The sequence below is a fragment of the Podarcis erhardii genome, assembly GCF_964252035.2.
Source record: "Podarcis erhardii genome assembly, chromosome: 9".
NCBI classification, from domain to species: Eukaryota; Metazoa; Chordata; class Lepidosauria; order Squamata; family Lacertidae; genus Podarcis; species Podarcis erhardii.
In genome coordinates this window covers 33,170,273-33,192,956 of record NC_138512.1, presented here as the reverse complement: position 1 = coordinate 33,192,956, position 22,684 = coordinate 33,170,273, and the positions used below count along the sequence as shown (strand labels likewise).

Genomic DNA, 22,684 nt, shown 5'->3' with positions numbered 1-22,684 from the left:
AAGGAAAGTTTTAAAATGTTAACATTGCTTGCATATTTGAACATTTTAAGTATTTTGCATCTACTATGTAGCTTTTTGAAATGTAGTAGTAAAAAATACAGTTTTCTAAGAGGAAAAAAGCAGTACAGGGTTCATATTTCATACTGAAAAGGAAAATGAACTGAAGTCATTTCATTAAGTATTAATAAATGACAATTGGTTCCCTTTGTATAACAAAAATATCTTGTTCACATTAAGAAAACAAACATGTACCTGAGTTAAAAAAATTAAATGCCCATTACAGAATAACCAAATTGATTTTAAAGTTTATTTTCTTTGCAGTAACTACACAGGCCACATACAAGGTTTCTGAACCACAAAATTCAGTAATATGATCCTTAAGTAGTTATTGATATTAACCCTTCACAAGCTTTCTTTAAAGAGAGAGTAACTTACAAAATGTCCTTTTTTAATTTTAAAATATTAGGTAGTAGCAGCCTTGGCCCTGGCATTGCTCAGGAATTCTACAATCCGACCCCCTCCCCCCATCAGTGCAGCTTTGAAATCAGTGGTTAAAATCAGTGCAGTTCAGAAAAGTTCAGTCTACCATATTGATTCAAAATGGCATCCAATTGTACCCAAACACAGACGAGGCCCTGTTACTTGATCTCAGGAACCATCATGCAAAATTTGGTTATGATAGCTTAAGATATCTGCAGATGCATAGCAAACAGACAAACTGTCCCAAATATATGGTTTAATTCTGTATTTCACACCATGGCTTGAATCCACAGATGACCTGTGTTTTGCTTAGTGTCAAACTAACTCTGATAACTACTTCCCCACCCTTTCCACACATGGGTGCTCCTGTTTTTCCCATGATTCACCCCTCAGTATGTCAAATTACCACCCAAAAGTTCACTATGTGAGCAAAACTCCTGCGATTTTTCAGTTTTCCAGGACTGCAAATGGACCCGACCCCCCCCCCCCGGAAGCAATTAACATGGGGATGAGTGCTGAACTACATTCCACTAGATTTCTAGAAGTGGCTTTTACATTGTGTGAAAGATCTAGTGAAGTGTGGAAATTATCAGGGAAGGAAACATCAGGAGAATTGAATAAACTGCCATCTGAATGCAGCTTCATATTAAGTTAAGAACTAAACTTCTAAAATTAAAAAATTAATATAAAAAATCATGTTTGTTTTGTATCTAATTCCTCACACAAGGAATATTGGCAGCAATATTTAGAACTCAGATGTACCATTAGCATTGCTTTACAACTCAAAACAATTTCATTTCAGGAATGAAAACAGTCACAAATTAGAATTCCCTGTTTCAATGGGTGCTGTGTTGTATTCATGAAAATGAATTCCTCGCTTCGTTGTTATCTTCATAACTTGTCCATTTAGTGAATCATCTTCAAGGATTTGTATCAGTCCTTTGGCAATTAGTGTTGGTCTAAAAATGAATTTAAATGCTAAGAATCAGATACTCTGTCAGAATAGGTCCCCTGTCTGCTGTTAACTAAGTCTATTCTTTAAATACAATCTGCCTCACAAGAGCATGTGAGCTTACAGAATGGTGATGACAGTTCAATGAAAGAGAACATGGGATGGGAGAGAGGAGAAAGGGTCTAACCCCCACCCCTGGCCCAGACTGTACTCCTAATAGCTGGCATGTTGTAGAGGCTCCTTAAGTAAAGTTGAGACCTGTCTGGTATGACCTACTGCTGGGTTTTTTGTCTGTTTTCTTTCTCTAAAACTTTGCTGATGCACTTTAAGTGCTTTGATTACAATAAAACAGGAATATAGCTCTCTCCAGTATTATTAAATAATTTCTATTAGGCTGAATTGGCATCTGTCTACCTCGAAAGACCATGGAGTGTGGCTCTAGTGGCGAAGTAAAACGCTGGAGAATCACAGCACCCGCTGTGGCTGCAGTTTCCTGCTGCTTCCTGTGTTGTTTTTGCTGCATTACACAGCGGCACGGTGACCTCCCCAGGGTGCAAGTCTGGGCAGTGTGTATGGAGATCCTGGGCTGCCCAGATGACAAGACCCACCCCCTTGCCCTCGCTGATGTGGCCCAAAGGAAAGCAGAGCTTGGCTGCAGGAGTTGCCAGAAGGAAGCGTACAAGACACCATCCAACCGTTTTAGGAACTCCACTCTGTATTTGTTTAGGGTTTACTCCTTAGCCTTTTCTTCTCCTGAAGTTGTCCTGCAAGGCGGTGGGTAATCTGACAAATACCATTGTGCCTACTTTACTTACTCCAATACGCCGTAGACTTCCATCATATCTTTGATCTTGCCAATGTATGCAACATATTGACCCATGTTTTCTTCCTTGTCTATTGACTGAAGAATTGGTGTGTTGACAAAAGCAGGACAGATGGTATTTATTCGTACACCATAGTTCGCTGCCTCAGAAGCCATCTACAGGAAAATGGCAGACATGTTAAGTGTTGGTGGTGTTGGGGAATCCAGTTGCTGATCACTTATAACAATAATTATCAGAGACTAGGAAGCATATTGTATGATCAACATTTGCCAATGCAATACATATTTAAGGCAGGCAGGTGTATGATAGTATTTATGTAACACTCAAATAAACTGACTACTGTCACAAAATATGTTTCTCAGAAATAGAACTAGGCCATCCTTTGTGGCTTTAGGTTTTCCCCAATTCAGATGCTTCTCTTAGCATTGCTGTCACTTTAACGAGCTGAAAGACATTCAGAAATCCTGGCAGCCAGATTCTGAAGCAGCAAGATTAATTTTTATTTATAAAGCATAGTTACTTTGAATAGCTAAGATATTCAGATAATGCAGTTATTTTATAGATGAGAGGAGGGAAAATAGCAAGGTGAGTTTGTCATGTGGAAAATTATGAGAATTCTTCAGCTGCCCATACTCACGGCTATTGAACGTGTAAATCCAATTACCCCATGCTTTGAAGCACAGTACACTGGCTGGAATGCAACAGGCATAAGTCCTTTAACAATGGAAAGGAAAACAGTTACAAATATTTATTAAAATGAGCATCAATCCTGATAACTAATACTGAATGAAACTAAAAAGAACTGAGCCTGCATAAGTAAACATTTCTGGTTTTATATGTTTATTTTAAGGTTTTTACTGCAATAGAAGGTGGGAAAGATGGGCGGTTATTTTTTTATACAACTTATTAATTGCTTTTCCAATTCATGTGGTATTCAAAGCAACACACAGAATAGTTTGAAAATGAACACTTCAGAAGTGATTTTAGGGCAGATATAAGGGCTGCTTTCCATCACAAACACAAGGATTCGTATAGTGGGCTTGTTCCATGACAATGCTCCATTGATCAACTGGGCAGCTACCACTTTAACATAAGGTTGCTTGGGAGAATTGTGGGGAACTTTAGATGGCATGCAGCCACCCCTGTCCCTGAGGATGGAGGTCCTGTGAAACATACCTTCCCTCTTAGCGGTGTAACTGACGCTGACATTGTTATCGTTTTGGCACCAGATCAAGACTTAATTATTTTCTCAGGCATTTTAAGGGTTTTGCTGTTTGACTCCGTTGCTGTTGTTTTGCTTTCAGCAGCCTCTGTTTATTTTGATACAGGGTTTTATTGTTTTAGCATGTTATTGTATGGTTTGTTTAAACTATGAACTAGACTCCACCTTGGTAGGTGAAGGGCAGCTTATAAATATTTCAAAATAAATAAATAAAATGGATACGATCTGTTTCTAAACATATGTATTTGCATTTCTGTAGTTGCATATGCTACAGTTAGTATTTTTGGACATCAGAAAGTAAGACTTTAGACTTTAGCTATACTTCGAAGGTATTTACAAATGGTTAAGTTCTGTCAGAGTCTTTCATTAAATTCATGGATGTTAAGAAAATAAAAATGAGAAGTTTATTGTTCTTATGTGTTTGGCTGGAGCAAGAGCTATTCACTTCTCTGTGGTGTGTGCTATTATAGTTTCGGCATTTGGGTGGGTTTTGTTTTGTGTTTTGCTGGTATAACTTCCCATGTTTACTTGAACTGGAAATAATAATGTTTAATGAACACATAGTCATAGCACCCTCTACAAGAGACAGGAAGTTCATAGATAAGACAGATTACAAGTCCTTAACTTCTCATTGCTAGCACTGCTGCTATACTGCATATTGAAAAGTGCAATTATTATTTAATTTGTTAGTAGCCCAAATCCATGAATCTGTAGGTGACTTGCGAAAAATTTAAAATATAAAAAGTTTAAAACAACATCCATAAACAAATGACATTTTAAAATACAGTGATATACTGTATTTTGAGCTCTCTCCTCCTATTTGGTTGATGGATGACACTAATGCTTTGACTCGGCAAATGCCACAACAGAATTTTGGAGAGCCGAAGGCACATTTTCATTGTGGAGAAATGCTTTCTGTCTGTCTGTCTGTCTGTCTGTCTGTCTGGTGCTGGTGTGGTTGCTCAAGAGCAAACAGGCAAGACTCCGACTTGTCTTTTTCAGGCTTTATTATTAGTGCAAACTATTTATAGTGAAGAGTGTCACAAATTCATGTCTGGCTCACTCGCTAGCAGTCCAGCATAACAGTCATGTGACCCCCAACCTTCTCCTTCCTTCCCTTCCCTGCGCCTAAACCTACTGCGCAGACTGGGCACTGGCAAAGGGGTACTTCCCTCCCCTCTGCTTTGCTCAGGCTCAGTGTTGAGGCTCTCCCTAGCATCCCCTGCTCGCATCACTTCCTCCCCACTGGAGGTGGGGCTTCCCTCCTCACCAGAGGAGGAACTGCTTCACAAGATTTTCGGAGGTTCCCTGTGACACAACTGCCCTTCCACCTCTCGGCTCTGAGCTGATGGCAGTTCCCTGGTACTTCCTTCCTTCCTTCCAAGTTCATAAAATTTATACACTGTTTGATTGTTAAAAAAAAAACCCTCTCAAAGTGATTTAGAAAAAGATAAATCATTAAAATTGAGAAAAAATTACAACCATACTTAAAGGCTTTAGTTTGTAGAAACAAAACTTCCCTGTGCCTTTCCTAACATTCCTGATGCATCAAGTAAAACTTTTCTTTCACTCCATGGATTGGTTGTTCTTTAGTAGTGCTGGTTTTATTTTTTTCTGATGTGACGCTGGTGTCAGTGAACTGGTGCAATGTTTCAGTTGTTGCTTATATCATGAATTCTGCTCATATTGATCCAGAGCAGATTCCAAGGTGTAGTTAGCAGAGTAAAAAAACTTAAACACGTTGCAGGATTCCCAAAATATAGACCAGGGGCAATTGTATTTCATCCAGTAGAGCTTTACTGATACTGAAGGCAAATGAGCATAACGGTCACAAATCCAAAACATTCAGGATTGGCACAGTCCATAAGAAATCCAGTTGCAGCAGACTTAACCTACACTTACAATAACTTAGCACTTAGCATACTATATACAGAACACCACACCAGAATGAAAGAGAGCTAGAAAGTGAAAACCATGCTCCTTCTGGCCTATTATTATATAGTCAGTATCACCATGAGTGAAAGAGATAACAGAACCAGTTTAAACCAGCTGTTCAGCTTCTCTGAAGGAATAACCCAAACATCAGGAACCTTCCGCTTGTTTCTGGGAAGAATAGAAACCTACGTGTCAGTTAGAAACTCCCAGCTTGTATCACACAGAGAAGCTTCCAGAACCTTCTTGAGTCAATTAGAATAGGAAAGATCTCTACACTTTAAACCAATTCTTTTTGTACCAAGGAATGCAAACTGACAGTTTTTAAGAAATTAATATAATCTCACTGGTCTTCAACCTAATGGAAATGCAAAAAATAGCCTTAAAATAAATAAGCTATATAAACTTCTTACCTGCTAGTGATGCTACATTAACAATAACTCCTCCATTATGTCCATTTTGAGTTTTCATGTGTTCTAAGCCAATATATGTTCCTCTGATCACTGAAATCTGGTACAGAGCACACAAAGGAAGTGTCACACTTAAGTCTCTTCTCAGTCTGACATTAGTCTGTTATAATCAGTAAGTATATTCAACAAGTTTAAAATCACTGTGGTTGCTTCCCTTTGTATTCCTCAAACATATGTTATATAGAAATAGATGATTCAGGTGTCAATACTTTGATCTGCCTCCTTTTTTACAATGCCCCTTATCTTCAGCTCTTATAAGTGGTCTTCTAGTTTTCCTAGACATTCTGATTAACGGCAAATGGACCTAGAGTCCTTCTAGGTGCCTGACAAATTAACTGTAGAACAACTTCACCCATGTCAAGGTACCATATCTATGAAGTCTGAAACCCTAAAAAAGGGAAGGGGAATCCAAATCCAAAAGTGACCAACCCTCCATAGTTGACCGGTAGGTGGCTTGGTCATCATGAATTTGCACCTTTGTCAGAATGCAGGATGACAGAAAAAGGCACCAGGTTCTAAAAGTGCCACATTCTGCCTGCAAAGGAAGAATTGGGAGTGCATTTAAATTACATTCCTGATTCTTCATTTGCAGCAGCCATGACTTGAACTTTTCCACATCTGAGGATGGCTCAGCAAAAAACCTTGTGGACCTAATTAGGCCTGCAAGCCCAAGAATCTTCAAAACCTATCATTTTCACTTCTGTGGAGAAGATACCTCTCCATGCTTGCTGTGAGAGTGGAAGGAAATTTTCACCTAAGTTGCACATGTGTGCAACTGCTGCACACAGTTATTCCAGCAAGAAGTTGTGCATTGTGTGCAAAGGCTACAAAAAGCAGAGCTTGCAAGCTTCTCCACCACCCCCTCTGCAGTTTTGAAACTCCTTGTCAGCTTCCCCTCTACAGTGAAGGGGCTTCTCCAATACTGTCACGGTTTCACTTTAAGCGAGAACTGTAGAAAGTACAACAGTTTGTTTAAAGGGTTATCTAGCCCAGAGGTTCCCAAACTATAGTTTACAGCCCACTGGTGGTCTGTAGGTTTCATTCAGGTGGTCTGCCTAGTCTGAAATGCTAAGGTGGAATCTAGAAAACCCCCTTACTATATACAGGCAAAACTAATGGAAGGGTTTCAAATTTCCAAGAATCACACAACTATTGTGAACAACCTTTGCAGAACTAGGGCAGGAGTGGGGAGAAAGTTTGTAAGTTTCACCATTACTCTTTACAATCTTTGATTGGTGGGTCAATAACATATATAATTAGTGCTGATTGTCCCATGCCTGGCAGTTGGATGGGGGAACTGTTGTGTGAGGGAGAAGTAAACACACATATACTATATGCATGAACAGGTGTTTGGAAACTCCACTGCCACACAAGACATTTCACAGAATTTCCACTGCTATTCTGCACCATAAGAATGTAAGACCAGGCTAGTGGCCCATCTAATTCAGCATCCTGTTCTCAACAGCTATGCAGCTTCCCCCAACAGTAGAAACAGAGTACAGCCAGAGATTGATATCCTCCATGAATTTGTCCAATCCTCTTTCAAAGCCATTACTGCCTCTTGTGGGACAGAATTCCATAGTTTAACTATTTGTTGTGTGAAGAGGTACTTTATACGATACGATATGATACAATAATCTTTATTGTCATTGTCCCATACAGAACAACAAAACTGAAAAAATCTACATAAGACTTTCAAAAATCAACAATCCTGCTATCCAAGCCTGGTTAACCCCCTAAAAACTCTAATACCCCATAATTAAATACAATATACTCCCACAGAGACTATCTTAAAGGTAAAGGGACCCCTGACCATTAGGTCCAGTCGTTGCCGACTCTGGGGTTGCGGCGCTCATCTCGCTTTATTGGCTGAAGGAACCGGCGTGCAGCTTCCAGGTCATGTGGCCAGCATGACAAAGCCACTTCTGGCGAACCAGAGCAGCGCACGGAAATGCCGTTTACCTTCCCGCCGGAGTGGTACCTATTTATCTACTTGCACTTTGACGTGCTTTCAAACTGCTAGGTGGGCAGGAGCAGGGATCGAGCAACGGGAGCTCACCCCGTCGTGGGGATTCAAACCGCCAACCTTCCAATTGGCAAGCCCTAGGCTCAGTGGTTTAGACCACAGCGCCACCCCTATCCTTACACTGTGTTTAAAACCAAAATCTCATTTGGATAAAAACTGTTTCTCAGGCGGCTAGTCCTAGTCTTTATAACCCTGTACCTTCTTCCAGAAGGCAGAAGCTGAAAGAGATCATTTCCAGGCTGCGTACTATCCTGCACTATCTCTGCAGCTTTCTTATGACACCTGGACTGTCTGTCCTGAAGGTTCCAACAGTCAGCTTCAGTGGATTCCCACGAGTTCTAGAGTTATGATACACTTCAGTTAGCTAAGACACCAGGGTATGCAGTACTGGTTAAGTCGTGTCCTCCCTAAAAGGGGGCACGTGTTGCGGTGAGACCTGGAGACCAACCTCCTGTCTTGTGGGTGGGTTGGATTGCTCAGCCACAACACCTGATTGGTAGGTCCCTCAATGTTGGGTTCAATCTGACCAATGGGGTGCAGTCCAAATGGATCGAGGGACCTATATATACCCATGCACGTGCCCCAGAGCTTCCTCTTTCAGCTCGTGCATTAGGAACACCTGCCACCTCTCCCTATTTTTAGGGCATTGTGCAATTGACCTTGCTATGCCGTCGTGTGTCGTCTGTCATTGGGACAGGGGCACGGGCACGGCAGGAATTTCCCCACTTGGCTGATTGGCTGTTGCCATTTGGGTTTCGCCTGCCGTGTAGCAAATTGTCACAACTTGTAAGGTTGTGGATAGGCACTAGTTCCTGTGACAGGGATGGGGGAGCGGTCTCACCATCCCTTTTTGAAGGGAATTCCATTAAAGGAATCCAGGGACTCAACTGGTTTGGTCAACCCCTGTGAGGGGGTTGTGCCCGTGCCTGAGTCCAGGGGGGCATCTGGGTGGTGAACAGAGTCTGTTCCCAGCTTTTCACCTTCCCAGGTGTTCACCCTTGGCTGATCTATGCTGGTGCCCTGGGTCAGTATTGCCTGCAAGGGTGCAGGGAGCTAGTAGAAACAGAGCCTATGCAACCACTCACCTTCTGTAATCAATAAAGTTGTGGCCTAAATTCTGCCAAAAACCAAAACTAAAATTTGAGTTAATTTATTTAGGGGGGAGGTCTCTGGGTCTGAACACACAAAAAGTAATCATAATGTTATGCACAGCATGTCTTCTCTCTGATGTCTGTTCTGGGTACTCACTCGCTTTGAGCCTTCTGAAGAACTAGTGACAGGAAGAATAATATGTGACTCGGATTTCCTTGTTCATCACATCTGGATTGTCTACATGCCCCCGCCCCCTGGCCCTAGATCTTGTACTCCTCCAAAGCAAATCTTTCAAATGCTTTCCACTTCTTAACCAGGACATAACTGACTTGCCCAATAGCTCTTTTCAGTTGCATAATTATTATTTTTTTCTGGCAGCTTCTAGTCCTGCAAGTATGAATATGACTATCCCATTTACCACCAGGCCTGTCTCACTCATCATGACGCAAGCAAAATTATGAAGAAGAAGAGGAAATGCATCATGTCAACTTCCTCTTATGTCATCCAGTTTTGAAGAGGAAAATCTAGAGATGTGGGTAACCTGCCATATGTAACCCTTCATCAGTCCTAGAACTCAAGTAAGTACCCTCTGTCTCAACATCATCCTCTAGGCACACCTCCCATTAATAGATTTTTCTCCCATACCCTTTCATTTGTCAAGCATATTGCCACCATCTTTCTTCATTGTGAACATTATGAACATCTGCACACTTTTCAACACAAATGTTTGTTAAAAGCCTTAGTAGCTTATGCTAATTTGGTATGTAGTAGCATTTAGACACCAGCTTATTCTACGTGTCATTTGCCTGATAGTTCTACAACAAACAGCACACATTTGCTAATCTTTACACTGGTAATAACCAGTGATCAATTCACAACTAAGGGTAGATCCATTTAAACTGAAGTACTTTGAACTTTCCTTAATTTCAGAAGAAAATATTTGATTACTAAAGTTCCCACTGAAGGGCAAGATCCCTTACCCATTAATTTTTAATAAAACTGGAATTTAAAAACCAGTGGTTTGTTATTTATTTTTATTTATTTTAATATAGGTTTACTGTCTTGCTATAAAAATATTCAAAGTAGCAAATAATATACAAAAGTTAATGCTATATATCCCAAACTATCAATTAATATCACAATGAAGCTATAAAAATCAAGACTGAGTCAAGCAGCAGCATAGTCCATTTAAAAGGCAATATTTTGCTCTCTCTTACCAACTTTTTTTAAAATCCTGCATGAGAAAGTTCTGTGTCAGGATGATTTTTGTGAGATGCGACAGGGCAATATGTCTTGTTAGCCAGTTTTTGCCTTTAGTATGTGTGTGTAAGGAGTTTACATAAGAGAACTAATAGATGTATAAAAGGGAACAATTATTGTTTTGGTCTACCAGTTAATTGAATAAAAACGTGCCTGAACAAACCACATGGCAATCAAAATTCGCCTTCTTTAAAATGCCTTTGAGCATTTCCATTTCTTACTGACAGCAGATTTGGCTTATGCATTGCTTTTTTTAAAAATGTAATCAGTTGCATAGAGCAGGCATAGGCAAACTTGGCCCTCCAGATGTTTTGGGACTACAACCTCCATCATCCTTGATCACTGGTCCTGTTAGCTAGGGATGATGGGAGTTGTAGTCCCAAAACATCTGGAGGGCCAAGTTTGCCTATGCCTGGCATAGAGATTCAGCAAAGGACAGGAATACATCAAAAGCTGTGGAAGTCACTGCCTTCATCCTGAAAACAGCAGGCATATAATCATCACTGCAAAGTGCAAACCACTTTACTGATTAGCTGATACTAATTAACAGCTCATATAATGTACAGGATATGCTGTCTGGGGTGTTAGGGGAGGGGTGGTACCTCTGGTGGGAAACACAAGCTCCTTCTTGGCTTCTAGAAGCTGTCAGCATGTGACAGTGGCCATACCTGGGACATGGCTTTGACTGGCTGGCTAAACCAGGTGAAGGTATTTGATGGGTCTCAAAACCTTGGTTAGTTACGGGCTTCTGGCAGATTGAGTGGACAAGACCAATAGTGGGTCCAATGGTCAAGAAGGCTGTTTCAGCACACACTGTAGAGGAAAATGAGGGGCAGATGGGGCTCGTTATCCTAGGAAAGTAGCTCATTAAGGATAAGGAATACTCTGATACATCATCCCTGATGCCTTGCGGCTGTGCTGTTTCCTGATAAGGGCTTTGGGAGTAAACCCCAGGGAAAATCTGTACCTGCTGCCTTGCAGGATATCTTTGGGAAAAGAAAAGGCTGAGGAGTAAAACCTACACAGATCTGGAATGGAGCCCTAAGACAGTTGATGGTGCCTTGTACATCTCTTTCTGACAACACCTGCAGCCAAGCTGGTGCCCAACATATTGCACTGCTTTCCTTTGGACCACATTTGCAAGGCCAAGGGGGGAGGGTCATCTGGGCAGCCCAGGACCTTCATACACACTGCCCAGGCTTGTGCCCCAGGGAGGTCATGTTGGTACTGCTTATGCAGTGGTTTGACTTCACCACTAGAGGCGCTGTCTCCTAAGAGAGATCATTACCACCACCAACAATACTGTATCCTGAGCTCCCTTATTCTGAGATAAAACCACTAGTCCATCTAAACTAGAACTAACTTGACCAGCAACAGGTCTCCAAGGTACCAGACGGAGGTGTTTACTAGACTTTTAAAATCTTTGAAACTGAACATGCCACAGACTCAACCTGCTTCTGTGTTCTATGCACCATGAATCTGTGGCCTTTTCCAATCTTTTAGGCTATTAAGCTACTTCATTATGAGATTTAAGAATGGAATCCTAACCATGCTTACTACGGACTTACTTTTCACACCTTAAATGAGAAATCAGATACTGTATAAGACTTTCAGTGTAAGCCTGTTTCCCTGATAGGACATTCTAATGCCAATTATATAAGGTGTGTTTGCAAGTTACATTCAGTGAATGTAAAATTTGTGTACACAGATAGTTGAGCTCCATACTCTGTATGTGTGTAGAGACAGCTTATACGTGTGTTCAGTGCAACATGTGAACAAGCCTGCCCTAACACTGTTGCTGTTATGAAATATGCACAAATGAAGCTCTCAATCATTTTGAGCAATCTGTTTTCACATGTTTTGTTTTATTCTGCATTTTCTTGTACAGTGGTGCCCCGCAAGAAGAATGCCTCGCTAAACGAAAAACCCGCAAGACGAAAGGGTTTTCCGATTTTTTAGTGGCTTCGCAAGACGAATTTCCCTATGGGCTTGCTTCGCAAAACGAAAGCCCATAGGGAAATCTCCGGGGACAGCGGGGAAGCGCAGCACCTGTCCTGAAGGCTTGTGGTGGGAGGTCCGGGAACAGAGGAGAAGGCGCGCAGCGATTCTCCTCTGTTCCCAGGGCTTGCGGTGGGAGGAAGGTTTTCCTCCCCACCGCCAACATTCAGAAGGCTGTTCTGAAGGCTGGCGGTGGGAAGAAAAGCCCTTCTCCCGCCTCCAGCCTTCAGAAGAGTTCCCCGCAGGGCTCCCCAAGCTGTGAATGTCTGCCCCACGCGAGGGGCGCTCTGCTTAAGAGCGCCCCTCGTGCGGGGCAGCAGGCTGCTATCCGCAGCTTGGAGAGCCCTGCGGGGAAGTCCTGCAGGGCTCCCCAAGCTGTGAATGTCTGCCCCGCATGAGGGGCACTCTGCTTAAGAGCGCCCCTCGTGCGGGGCAGCAGGCTGCTATCCGCAGCTTGGAGAGCCATGCGGGGAAGTCCTGCAGGGCTCCCCAAGCTGCAGATGTCTGCCCCGCGCGAGGGGCGCTCTGCTTCAGAGCGTCCCTCGCACCGGGCAGCAGGCTGCTATCCGCAGCCTAGGCAGCCCTGCAGGAACTCTTCTGAAGGCTGGCGGCGGGAGAAGGGCTTTTCTTCCCACCGCCAGCCTTCAGAAGGCTGTTCTGAAGGCTGGCGGTGGGGAGAAAAGTCCTTCTCCCCCCGCCAGCCTTCAGAAGAGGTCCGGGGACAGACTGTCCCTGGATCTGGTCTGAAGGCAGTCTCCCTAGGAATGCATTAATTGATTTTCAATGCATTCCTATGGGAAATCGTGCTTCGCAAGACGAAAAACTCGCAAGAAGAAAAAACTTGCGGAACGAATTAATTTTGTCTTGCGAGGCACCACTGTACTACCCTAGGGGACATTAAAACGCCATTCTTTGTTACCTTTCTCCTTCTTTTCAAAAGCTCATTGTGGTCTTAAGGCCGACACTCTCTCCTTTATTTGTTTTAGTTTATAGAGTTTTGTACTGTGCTGGTTATTGCCTTTGTACTTTAAACTAGGACAATGACCTTGTTTAGGTCCTGCTTTTCATTTGAATTGTGCTTTACATATTGAGGCAATATCAAAAGTAAATAAGTATGTAATCATTCCTGGAGACCAGCCAGGTTTCAGCAGAGTACTGTGACACAATCCTCACAGTGCTCATTGCTGGATCTATCTGTCAGTATTTTTTCATCACTATACCCAGCCACTGAGATGCAGTTTAGTTCGTCATACTAAAATAGCAGTACAAGCAATGACTACAAGTAAATGAAACTGCAATTTAACTTTGTCTTGTAAGAAATGTAGTGTACTAAAAGATGGAATTTAGCATTGTATTATTGCTTCAGGTGCACTTTTACATAGTTATTAGACCACTAAGCCAAGTGTGAACTTCTTTCTGGCCACAATTCTGTGTATGCATACTTGGAAGGAAGTGCCATTGGAAGTAAGTACATTGGTACCTCAGGTTCAGATGCTTCAGGTTACAGACTCCGCTAACCCAGAAATAGTACCTCAGGTTAAGAACTTTGCTTCAGGATGAGAACAGAAATCATGTGGCGGCGGCCCAGTGGCAGTGGGAGGCCCCATTAGCTAAAGTGGTACCTCAGGTTAAGAACAGTTTCAGGCTAAGAACGGACCTCCAGAATGAATTAAGTTCTTAACCCGAGGTACCACTGTAAACATGCACACTAAGTTCCTCATCCTCACTGTAGCACAGGTTCTGTACAGTACGATCTTCTCCATACTATTTCAAATCCCACTATGTTCAGTGGGACTTAGTCCAGAGTAACTGCGTACAGGGCAACAATCTTAAAACTGTTAGTGGCCATCGATCCTACACATTTATCCTATCCTAGCATTTATAATGCTGTACAGGTTTTTTTTTTTTTTTTTTTTAAATGGAAATATTTAATGTATGAATTAAGCTTACCAAGTTAACTTGGACTGTGATTTCCCAGTTTTTTTCATTATTCACTCCAGCGTTGTTAACCACGATATCCAGCTTTCCAAAATGTTCAAATGCCTTCTTAAAAGCATCTGCAAGTAAAAAGGGGTTAGAGTGAAAAGATAATTTTTCATTATTTCCATACAATTCATCATTCTAGAATGATGGCAACAACACGATCTAAAGTATGAATTTGGCTTAAATATGAATACAAAGAATTGTACTCATCTATAGCACTTCCTTAATTCTTCATAAAGTATATTTGTATCGTATGATAACATTTTATCAACTCGATGTTGGTATGTTAGTCTTGCCTGTCCCTTGGTAACATAAAAGTTTTTGTAGGGCTGTTTAGGTAGGGGCCGGAGGAATGGCCTCCCTGAATCTGGCCTTGTGTTTTGTTTCAGAGCAAAGCTTTAGGTAACCCTAGTGTTTGCAAAGATGAAAAACCGAATTAGTAAAGGGGTTCCTGGTGCTCATGATAGGATTTGTTTCCATGTGAACAGTAGGAACCTTATGCAGATTCCATCAGAGGATGGTAATTATACAGGTTAATCCTTTCAGAACAAAATGATATGATTTGGTTTTTTAAATGTATAGACATAATCTGTAATACAATCACAGACCAAGGAAATAATTAATTGAGCAAAAATTGACCGGTTCTTGATATTTCCTTTCTAAAGCTGTTACTAAAGATCTATCCCCCCCATAGTTCTCTAGGGTTCATGATAATTAATAGACAAATATTTGCACCAAGAGTCCAGAAACTGCTTCATTCCTAGATATTGTCAACTCATCCCCTTAAGTCCCATAACCTAGAAATGATTTAGCTTTGCCACCAGCCATAGTTGTGCAATCCTGCCAGGCTGACAGAAGAAGAGTTTGGATTTGATATCCCGCTTTATCACTACCCTAAGGAGTTTCAAAGCAGCCAACAATCTCCTTTCTCTTCCTCCCCCACAACAAAAACTCTGTGAGGTGAGTGAGGCCGAGAGGCTTCAGAGAAGTGACTAGCCCAAGGTCTCTTCCTCCCCCACAACAAAAACTCTGTGAGGAATCTTGTCAGCTGCAGCAGCTGCATGCAGAGGAGCGGGGAATCAAACCCCGTTCACCTGATTATGAGTCCACTGCTCCTAACCACTACATTACACTGGCTACACCACAGTGTACGCTTCTGTGTTTTTGTTTTGCATTTAGAGATAGCTCTCTCTATTAGGAAGTGTTTCCCCACCTGTTAGCAGTGCAATCAGTTACTTTGTGTAGACTCAGTTATTTTACTTTAAACGGATTATAACTGGGGCAATGCATGACTGCTACTAGACACAGGAGCCACCTGCTGGATCAGTCCAATGTCGTATCTAGTCTAGCATCCTGTTCTCACAGTGGCTATGCTCTCCTGACCTGAAATTTCCAGCAAACTGCATTTGCGAGCATACGGTCTCCAACAGTGGAGGCAGAACATAGCAAATATGGTAATCAGCTGTTGAAAACTTTATTCTCCAGTCTCTTTTAAAGCCATCCAAGTTAATGGCCATCTACTGTTTGTGGGAGCAAATTCCATAGTTTTAACCTATCCACTTTATGAAAAAGCACTTTCTTATAAGAATGTGTGACTACACCAAAACCCTCCCATTAACTGAAAAGAATCCTGCTATTCTAGTATTTTGATGAATATCCTACTTTGTGTATGTGCCAATGACTGTTTTTTCCTTCCAATTTAATTTTCATTCAATAAAAATGCAACAAATTTAAATCATTATTCATATAGTGCAAATTATAAACTGTATGGTTTTCATTAGACTAATATTACAATTTATAAGTCCTTACCACCAAATCTCCCACCAAATCTTTCTGCTCTATTGTTTTTCTGAGGTAAGTACCTGTTTTCTTTTCTTTTTTTAAAAAGTGGTGATCCCATAACCACACATTCCTGTTCAGAAAATGGTATCAGGAAGACTAATACAGCTAATAAAGAGTTATAACAAAAAACAAAATTCAGACAGAATCTTTCATGAAAAGTCTCTTGGTCCAAGTGTTTAGGGCTTTTGTGTTACTTATTTGGACTGCTGAACAAATGTGTGAAATAACAACTTGTATTAAATGCTATCAGTTGCTGAAATGTTTTCTGCCCTGAGCAAAGTCCCATTTAGAAGTCAGCTTCCTTCTATGTAAATATGCATAAGATTACAGCACACAACTATAAACTCCCAACAAGTCTCAATTCCTCCAGACACTAAGAGCAGCCTTCCAATCTGCACTGTAAATTGCTTTTTAAATTTGGGGACACTAAAATAATGTTAGTTATGCATAAATGGAAGTGCTACCTTTAATGTTAATCTATACTATTAGGTTTATTTCAATACCAAGTAGCTGCTTTGAAATAAATATTTTCTCTTCTTTTCCCTACATATGATAATTGGCTTTCAATTTCATTCTTTTTATAACGCTTATTTCAATATCTAATGTCATGGACTAGGTGGTAATGTTCTGTATTAAAGTTTAAGAATAAAACAAAACACGGTACTGTACTTGTAAAACAGTTTTTCACATATTGGGTTCATACAAACATCACAAAATATCCTGTAATTTATTTTTGTTTGTAATATGCCAACTAATTCAATCTAGGAAACACATTGCTGATGTTTCACGTTTGTAGATTTCCTACACATTTATAAATCCTGGTTGGATATTGGCTTTCTTCACCAAAGCCTAACCTGCACAGATTTTATATCTATAACACATTTTCTTCCCCTAACTCTGACAGGATAAACAGCAGGACACACACACACACACACACACACTTTTCTTCTTTACCTTTTAGTTTTTCTTCACTTGAAACATCACAAGAAATAAATATGGTCCTCTGTGCTTCAAACTGCTTGTCAAAGGCATCTTTGCTTGCTTTTCCTTGTTCCACATTCTGATCCACAAGTGCTACCTGAGTGAAAAGGATAATGACAATAAGATTATGACAGATAAGAAAGAATGATTATGTTCTTCATAGGGAGAAGGTAAGATCTGTTTTAGAGGGTGATAAGAAGGCTGACTATCTAGGCAGCACCAGATTTTGGGTAGTACAGGTGGTTCCCTTCAGAGAGGGCACCAAATTGAGATGATCCATAATTGAGAAGATCCATTTGGGGGCACCAAATTTTGGCCTTGCACAGTGTGCCATATTATGAAAAATGACCAAAGTCTGCCCCTTAGCATTACATAAGATAATGTGTGAAGAAATTATGTTTACATGATATTCAGTATACAATGTATATACTATACATACACTGCACATAAAGTTCATGCATGATCCAGCTAACAAGCACTTTTATGTCCCGTTCAAAGGGAAGATTAAGCTTGTGCTTCCATCTTTCCTAATTAAGTCAATAGGCATTTAAAGTGTTTAATTTTTGCCGGATGCGTCATATGTCTAACAGTGCAATACAATGGATGTTTACGCAGAAGTAAATGGCACTATGTCAGATGGTACTCGCTTCCTAGTAAGCATCTTCGAGTGCATGTGCAAAACAACTTGCCAGGTAGTAAGGCACCTCATGTATCAACTTTTAAACACCAGCTGAAAACTTATTATTATTATTATTGTATCAGATAGTTGGCTTCTGATTTTAATTTTAATTTTTATTAAATAGCTTTTAATGCAGAATTGCTGCAAACTACTGTATGGGAAATGCACCCAGAAGACAAAATGTATGAGAGGAATTAGTGATCTGACATGGTTAACCTTCCTGCCTCTATTCCTTCCTGCTCCCTTGCTTGTGTTAAGCTTTTTGATGGTATGAGAACAGTCTCTAATGTCCTGAGAGAGATGGGAGCCCCACACAGTTGTCTTAATCAGGTGTGGAGGATATGCTGGGTACCTTCTTTGATGTTGGACATAGTTTTGAGAAAGTGAGGCATTGGGAGGGGGTGGCTAATGGATGATCGGCACATGGCCAGTCTGGCAAGCCAGAGTCTGGCAATGCTATTTATAAAATCGGATGGTTTGGGCAGAGTTTCTTTGAAGCTGGTGCACAGACTGATCGGCCGCAGGGCCCTGCAAACTGAGGCTACCTGGGAGAGTCTCTTTCAAGCGGCAGATTGAACTGCTTGCTTGGTATGTATACATCGCTTGCTGTTTTAGAATAAAATATTTAATCTTCTCACTCACTTGCGTATTTTGTATTGCTTCTGAAACTCATTTTAAAAGAACCACCTTGCCTCTGGCAATAATAATAATAATAATAATAATAATAATAATAATAATAATAATGATAATTTATTTATACCCCACCACCCATCTGGCTGTGTTTCCCAAGCCACTCTGGGCGGCTTCCAGCAAAATATTAAAATACAAGAATTCTTAAATATTAAAAGCTTTCCTGGCAGGACAGCTACTCTGATTCTTTTTAATGAATAGCAGTATATCATATCTGATAACTAAAGAATAAAAACAAAACAAAATAAGGCCCATTGAATTCAATGGGACTTCTTTCTGAGTTACTAGGAATAGATCTGACCTTTGAGTGTATGTATGGCTAAGGTTTTGTCTCTATAGTGACGGCTAAGCAAACGCATACATACGTGTATGCAAACAGAGATGCACACGTATACAGCGTAAATACACGTGTCTGTAGCATTTGTAAGTACTGTACCATTTTGAATACAGACACAGTGGATACATTTGAGCACGTAAATGTATGCATTGTGCACATACGCAGTGGATACATTTGAGCACGTAAATGTATGCATTGTGCACATACGCAGTGGATACATTTGAGCACGTAAATGTATGCATTGTGCACATACGCAGCGTACTTTGAAACAGGCACACACACTCTCTCTCTCACACAGGAGCTTCACAGCCCACAGCAAACGCGGGAGGAAGACCAATAGCTTCGCGGGAGCCACGGCGCGCCCGTAGAGGAGGAGCCCGGTTGGTCGCTGCGTCCTCGAAGCTAGGCGCCCTGCGGAGGCGACGCGGAGAAGGCGCGAGCCCAGATGCCCCCCACTTCCTTACCTTGCAGCCCTTCTCCAGCAAGGCTCGGGCGAAGGCGTTCCCGATGCCCTGCGCTGCCCCCGTGACCAGAGCCACTTTGTCTTTCAGGTGCATTCCGACGGCCCGCGGGAGCGCTCTCCCCCAGCGCCCTGCCTCTGTCTCTGGCCGCCCTTCCTCAGGCAACTGGGGATTGATTGATTACTCGCTCCTCGTTTTTAATCTCCCCACAGCCTCGAGGGTTTCCCCCCCCTTCTTCTCCCCCCCTTCCCCTCCCTCGCTCCCTCCTCTCTTTTCTTTTTTCGAAGGAGGCGGGAACGAGGGAAGTGCCTGAAGTCGGAGACACGAATACGCACGAGCGCGCCGGAGGAGCCCAACTTGGTTGTCACCTGCGCCGGAGTTGCCACCCGCCCTTTGTCCCTCCCCTCCTCCACCTCCAGCCGCCGCTGGCGCTTCCCCTTCGGGAGGGACTGTCGGCGGCGCGGGCGGGAGCCGTCGGCTGCTCTGTCCCGGGGTCTGGTTTCGGACCCAGCGCGGCCACCAGCGCCTCAGGGAGCCCTGGAGATAAAGGGCGAAGCCAGCTGCTCTGGCGAGAGAAACGAACCCCCCCTCACCCCCCCAACTCCTCCGCATCTCGTTCCTTCTTACCGCCTCCTCTTGATAAGCAAATTAGAGAGATATATGTTTATTTTTCCAGGCTGTCTTCATTTCTGTTCGTCAGCCTCCCGCGAAAACAAGCAACTTCTCTCTGGAGAGGGACTTTCCTTCCCTCCCTCCTCCTCCTCCTCCTCCCTTCTTTTCTTTGGCAGCCCCTGAAGCCAGGCACGTTTTCCTTGTCCCAATTTGCACGATAGGGGCAGGGCGAAGAATTGAAACTACCGAGGAAACAAAAGATCCTCGGTCAGGATAAGGAGGAGGGGCAGGGCAGCTTTTCCTCGGAGACCATCCGTATGGGTGGGTGTGCCCTTGTAAACAAATATTATTGCTGCCATAGCTTTCTTCACCTTTGCAAGCCTTGGCCTACAGGAGAGTGTTGGGGGAAGAGTATCCAGCACCCGCTGCTTTCCTTGAAGGTGTCTGATCGTTTCATTTTCAACAAAAGAACACCCCCCCCATTTATGGGGCAATGATTGATCAATCAATGATAGAGTTGGAAGGGGTCCTGAGGGTCATCTAGTCCAGCCCCGTGCTATGCAGGAATCTTTTGCCCAACGTGGGGGTCCTGACCTTGAGATTAAGAGTCTCTTGCTCTACCAACTGTGATATCCCAGTTTATAATTTTTAACGTTGTACCTATGAATTCACTAGACACAATTGTTATGCTGGGGTGCAATTAGGCTTCATGGGGCTTTGTTATCATTTTTAACTTTTCTTTCCAAATAGATTTCTATATGTGGGATATATATAGCCATTATTTCTGAGAGCAGTTCTTGTCTACCAAGCCAGTCAGAGAATGTAACAGTTGTGATTAAGGTTTTTAAGGGTTAAAACTCTCACTATGATTTGAGCTCAGATGCATAACCATTGTAGTGGATAGGTAAAGGTAAAGGACTCCTGGATGGTTAAGTCCAGTCAAAGGCAACTATGAGGTTGTGGTGTTCATCTCGCTTTCAGGCCAAGGGAGCCAGTGTTTGTCCACAGACAGCTTTCCGGGTCATGTGGCCAACATGACTAAACCGCTTTTGGTGCAACAGGGACACTGTGACGGAAGCCAGAGTGCATGGAAACACCGTTTACTTTCCTGCCACAGCAATACCTATTTATCTACTTGCACTGGCATGCTTTCGAACTGCTAGGTTGGCAGCAGCTGGGACAGAGCAATGGCAGCTCACCCTATTGTGGGGATTCGAGCCGCCAACCTTCTGATCGGCAAGCCCAAGAGGCTCAGTTGTTTAGACCACAGTGTCACTGGTTGTAGATACAGAATAGGTGTTGTAGGCACAGACCCCCTTGCATCTTGAAGCCTTTATAAAGAGTACATTTTGCATTGCAGCTGTTCCAGAGCCTAGATGAGAGCATGGCAGGTGACACAATGAAAGAAACCAAGTGTGCGCCTCTTTTTTAAAAAGCCCTAAATACAGCAGTTCTGAAGACAATATTCACATGAGGACTGCAAATATATAGGTGCACACAATATAGATGCACATCTAGTGTTGCTTATGAGCTTAATAACACAAATGAAAAAAATATTTCAGGATTCGACTTTTGCAGGCAGGACATTTGAGTTTCTCCAATTTCTCCTACCCAATGCTGTCTGTCTGTGCCCCCCCCCAAAAAAAATCCTCAAAGCTGCTCCTGAGGGTTGTGGGGACACCTCTGGAACAATATGGGATGTGACAATAGAGGGCTGTAATGAGTGGATGTTTGGATTGGATTCCTCACCTTGTGCTAGCAGGAAAGGTTATGCTAGTTCAAATCCACAATGTGATACAACTCTATATTCTGTTGTGTGAGGGAGAATAAGAACACATATTTTGTAAGCAATAGTTGCATCTAATAATGGAATACTTAAATATAAAAGTTTGTAACTGGATACAGCAATGAGACCAGAGCTTAACTGTATTGCAGGAGGCACATAAAGTGTGCAGAGCATTAACCCAGAAAAAAATGACAAGAAAAAATTATTAAAATGTTGAATACCTCATGCTGTCAAAGCAACATGAAATGTTACAGATTCTTTTTACAGTCCTTGAATTTTCACTGGCTTTGGCCTGTTTCATTGTATATTCATGGAGTAAACATGTCCAATAGGATTCAAATGAGGAAAGGAAATTGAGGAAAGAGAAAATTGGGTTTCCAGATTGTATATTTTTAGGGTGGGAAATAGGAGCACCTATATGATATTAAACTGCCTGCCCTCAAAAGAAAAGCAGGATTTCATTAACCCCTTTTCTTTCAATTTTCAAGTTTATAAATCAGCTGTGGAATTCCTTTATTAATAATTGTTGTTGTATTTGTATTCTCCCTTTTTATCTAAAGAGCTCAAGATGGTTTACATGGTTCTCCTGCTCCTCCTTATTTAATCCTCACAACATCCCTGTGAAGTAGGGTAGGTTGAGAGGTAGTTACTGGCTCAGTCACCTAGTGGTCCTCCTCCTGCTGCACTGCCCAGAGCTGTCATGGTTTGGCCAGGTCAATGATTGTGTTTTAATGTGATGTAAAAGATTCTGATCTCCTCAGACTGTGCTGAAAAAGGAGGAGAGTGCATGAGCTTGAGGCTTATTTTTGTAACAGTAAACCATGTGTTACATCTGAAAAGGCCAATGTTTCATTTTTCCTTGAAAAGATGCTGGGAAACAGATCTTCCTTTGTGAATGACCATCAGATCCTGTCTTTAGAATGACCATTTGTTGTTGTTGAATGGCTGCAATAAGAAATACAATGATTTTCTTAAGACATAGATTTATTTTCACATCTTGGTCTACTGGCACAACTACAGAAAAAGGTTGAACAAAAGTTGGGAACATTTTTAAAGT

The 22,684-nt window shown here is 41.9% G+C and overlaps 1 protein-coding gene across 1 annotated transcript; it reads right to left on the bottom strand.

Annotated features, from left to right (window-relative positions):
* Window positions 1–293: 293 nt before the first annotated feature.
* HPGD (15-hydroxyprostaglandin dehydrogenase) lies at window positions 294–19,556 on the bottom strand. The gene is made up of 7 exons (XM_081875485.1): window positions 19,233–19,556; window positions 17,036–17,159; window positions 14,207–14,313; window positions 5,824–5,920; window positions 2,894–2,970; window positions 2,248–2,411; window positions 294–1,439 (listed from the first exon to the last, which is right to left on the bottom strand). The coding sequence occupies exons 1-7, from the start codon at window positions 19,323–19,325 to the stop codon at window positions 1,295–1,297; spliced, it is 807 nt and encodes a 268-aa protein (XP_081731611.1). The 5' UTR covers window positions 19,326–19,556; the 3' UTR covers window positions 294–1,294.
* Between the last annotated feature and the right edge of the window lie 3,128 nt (window positions 19,557–22,684).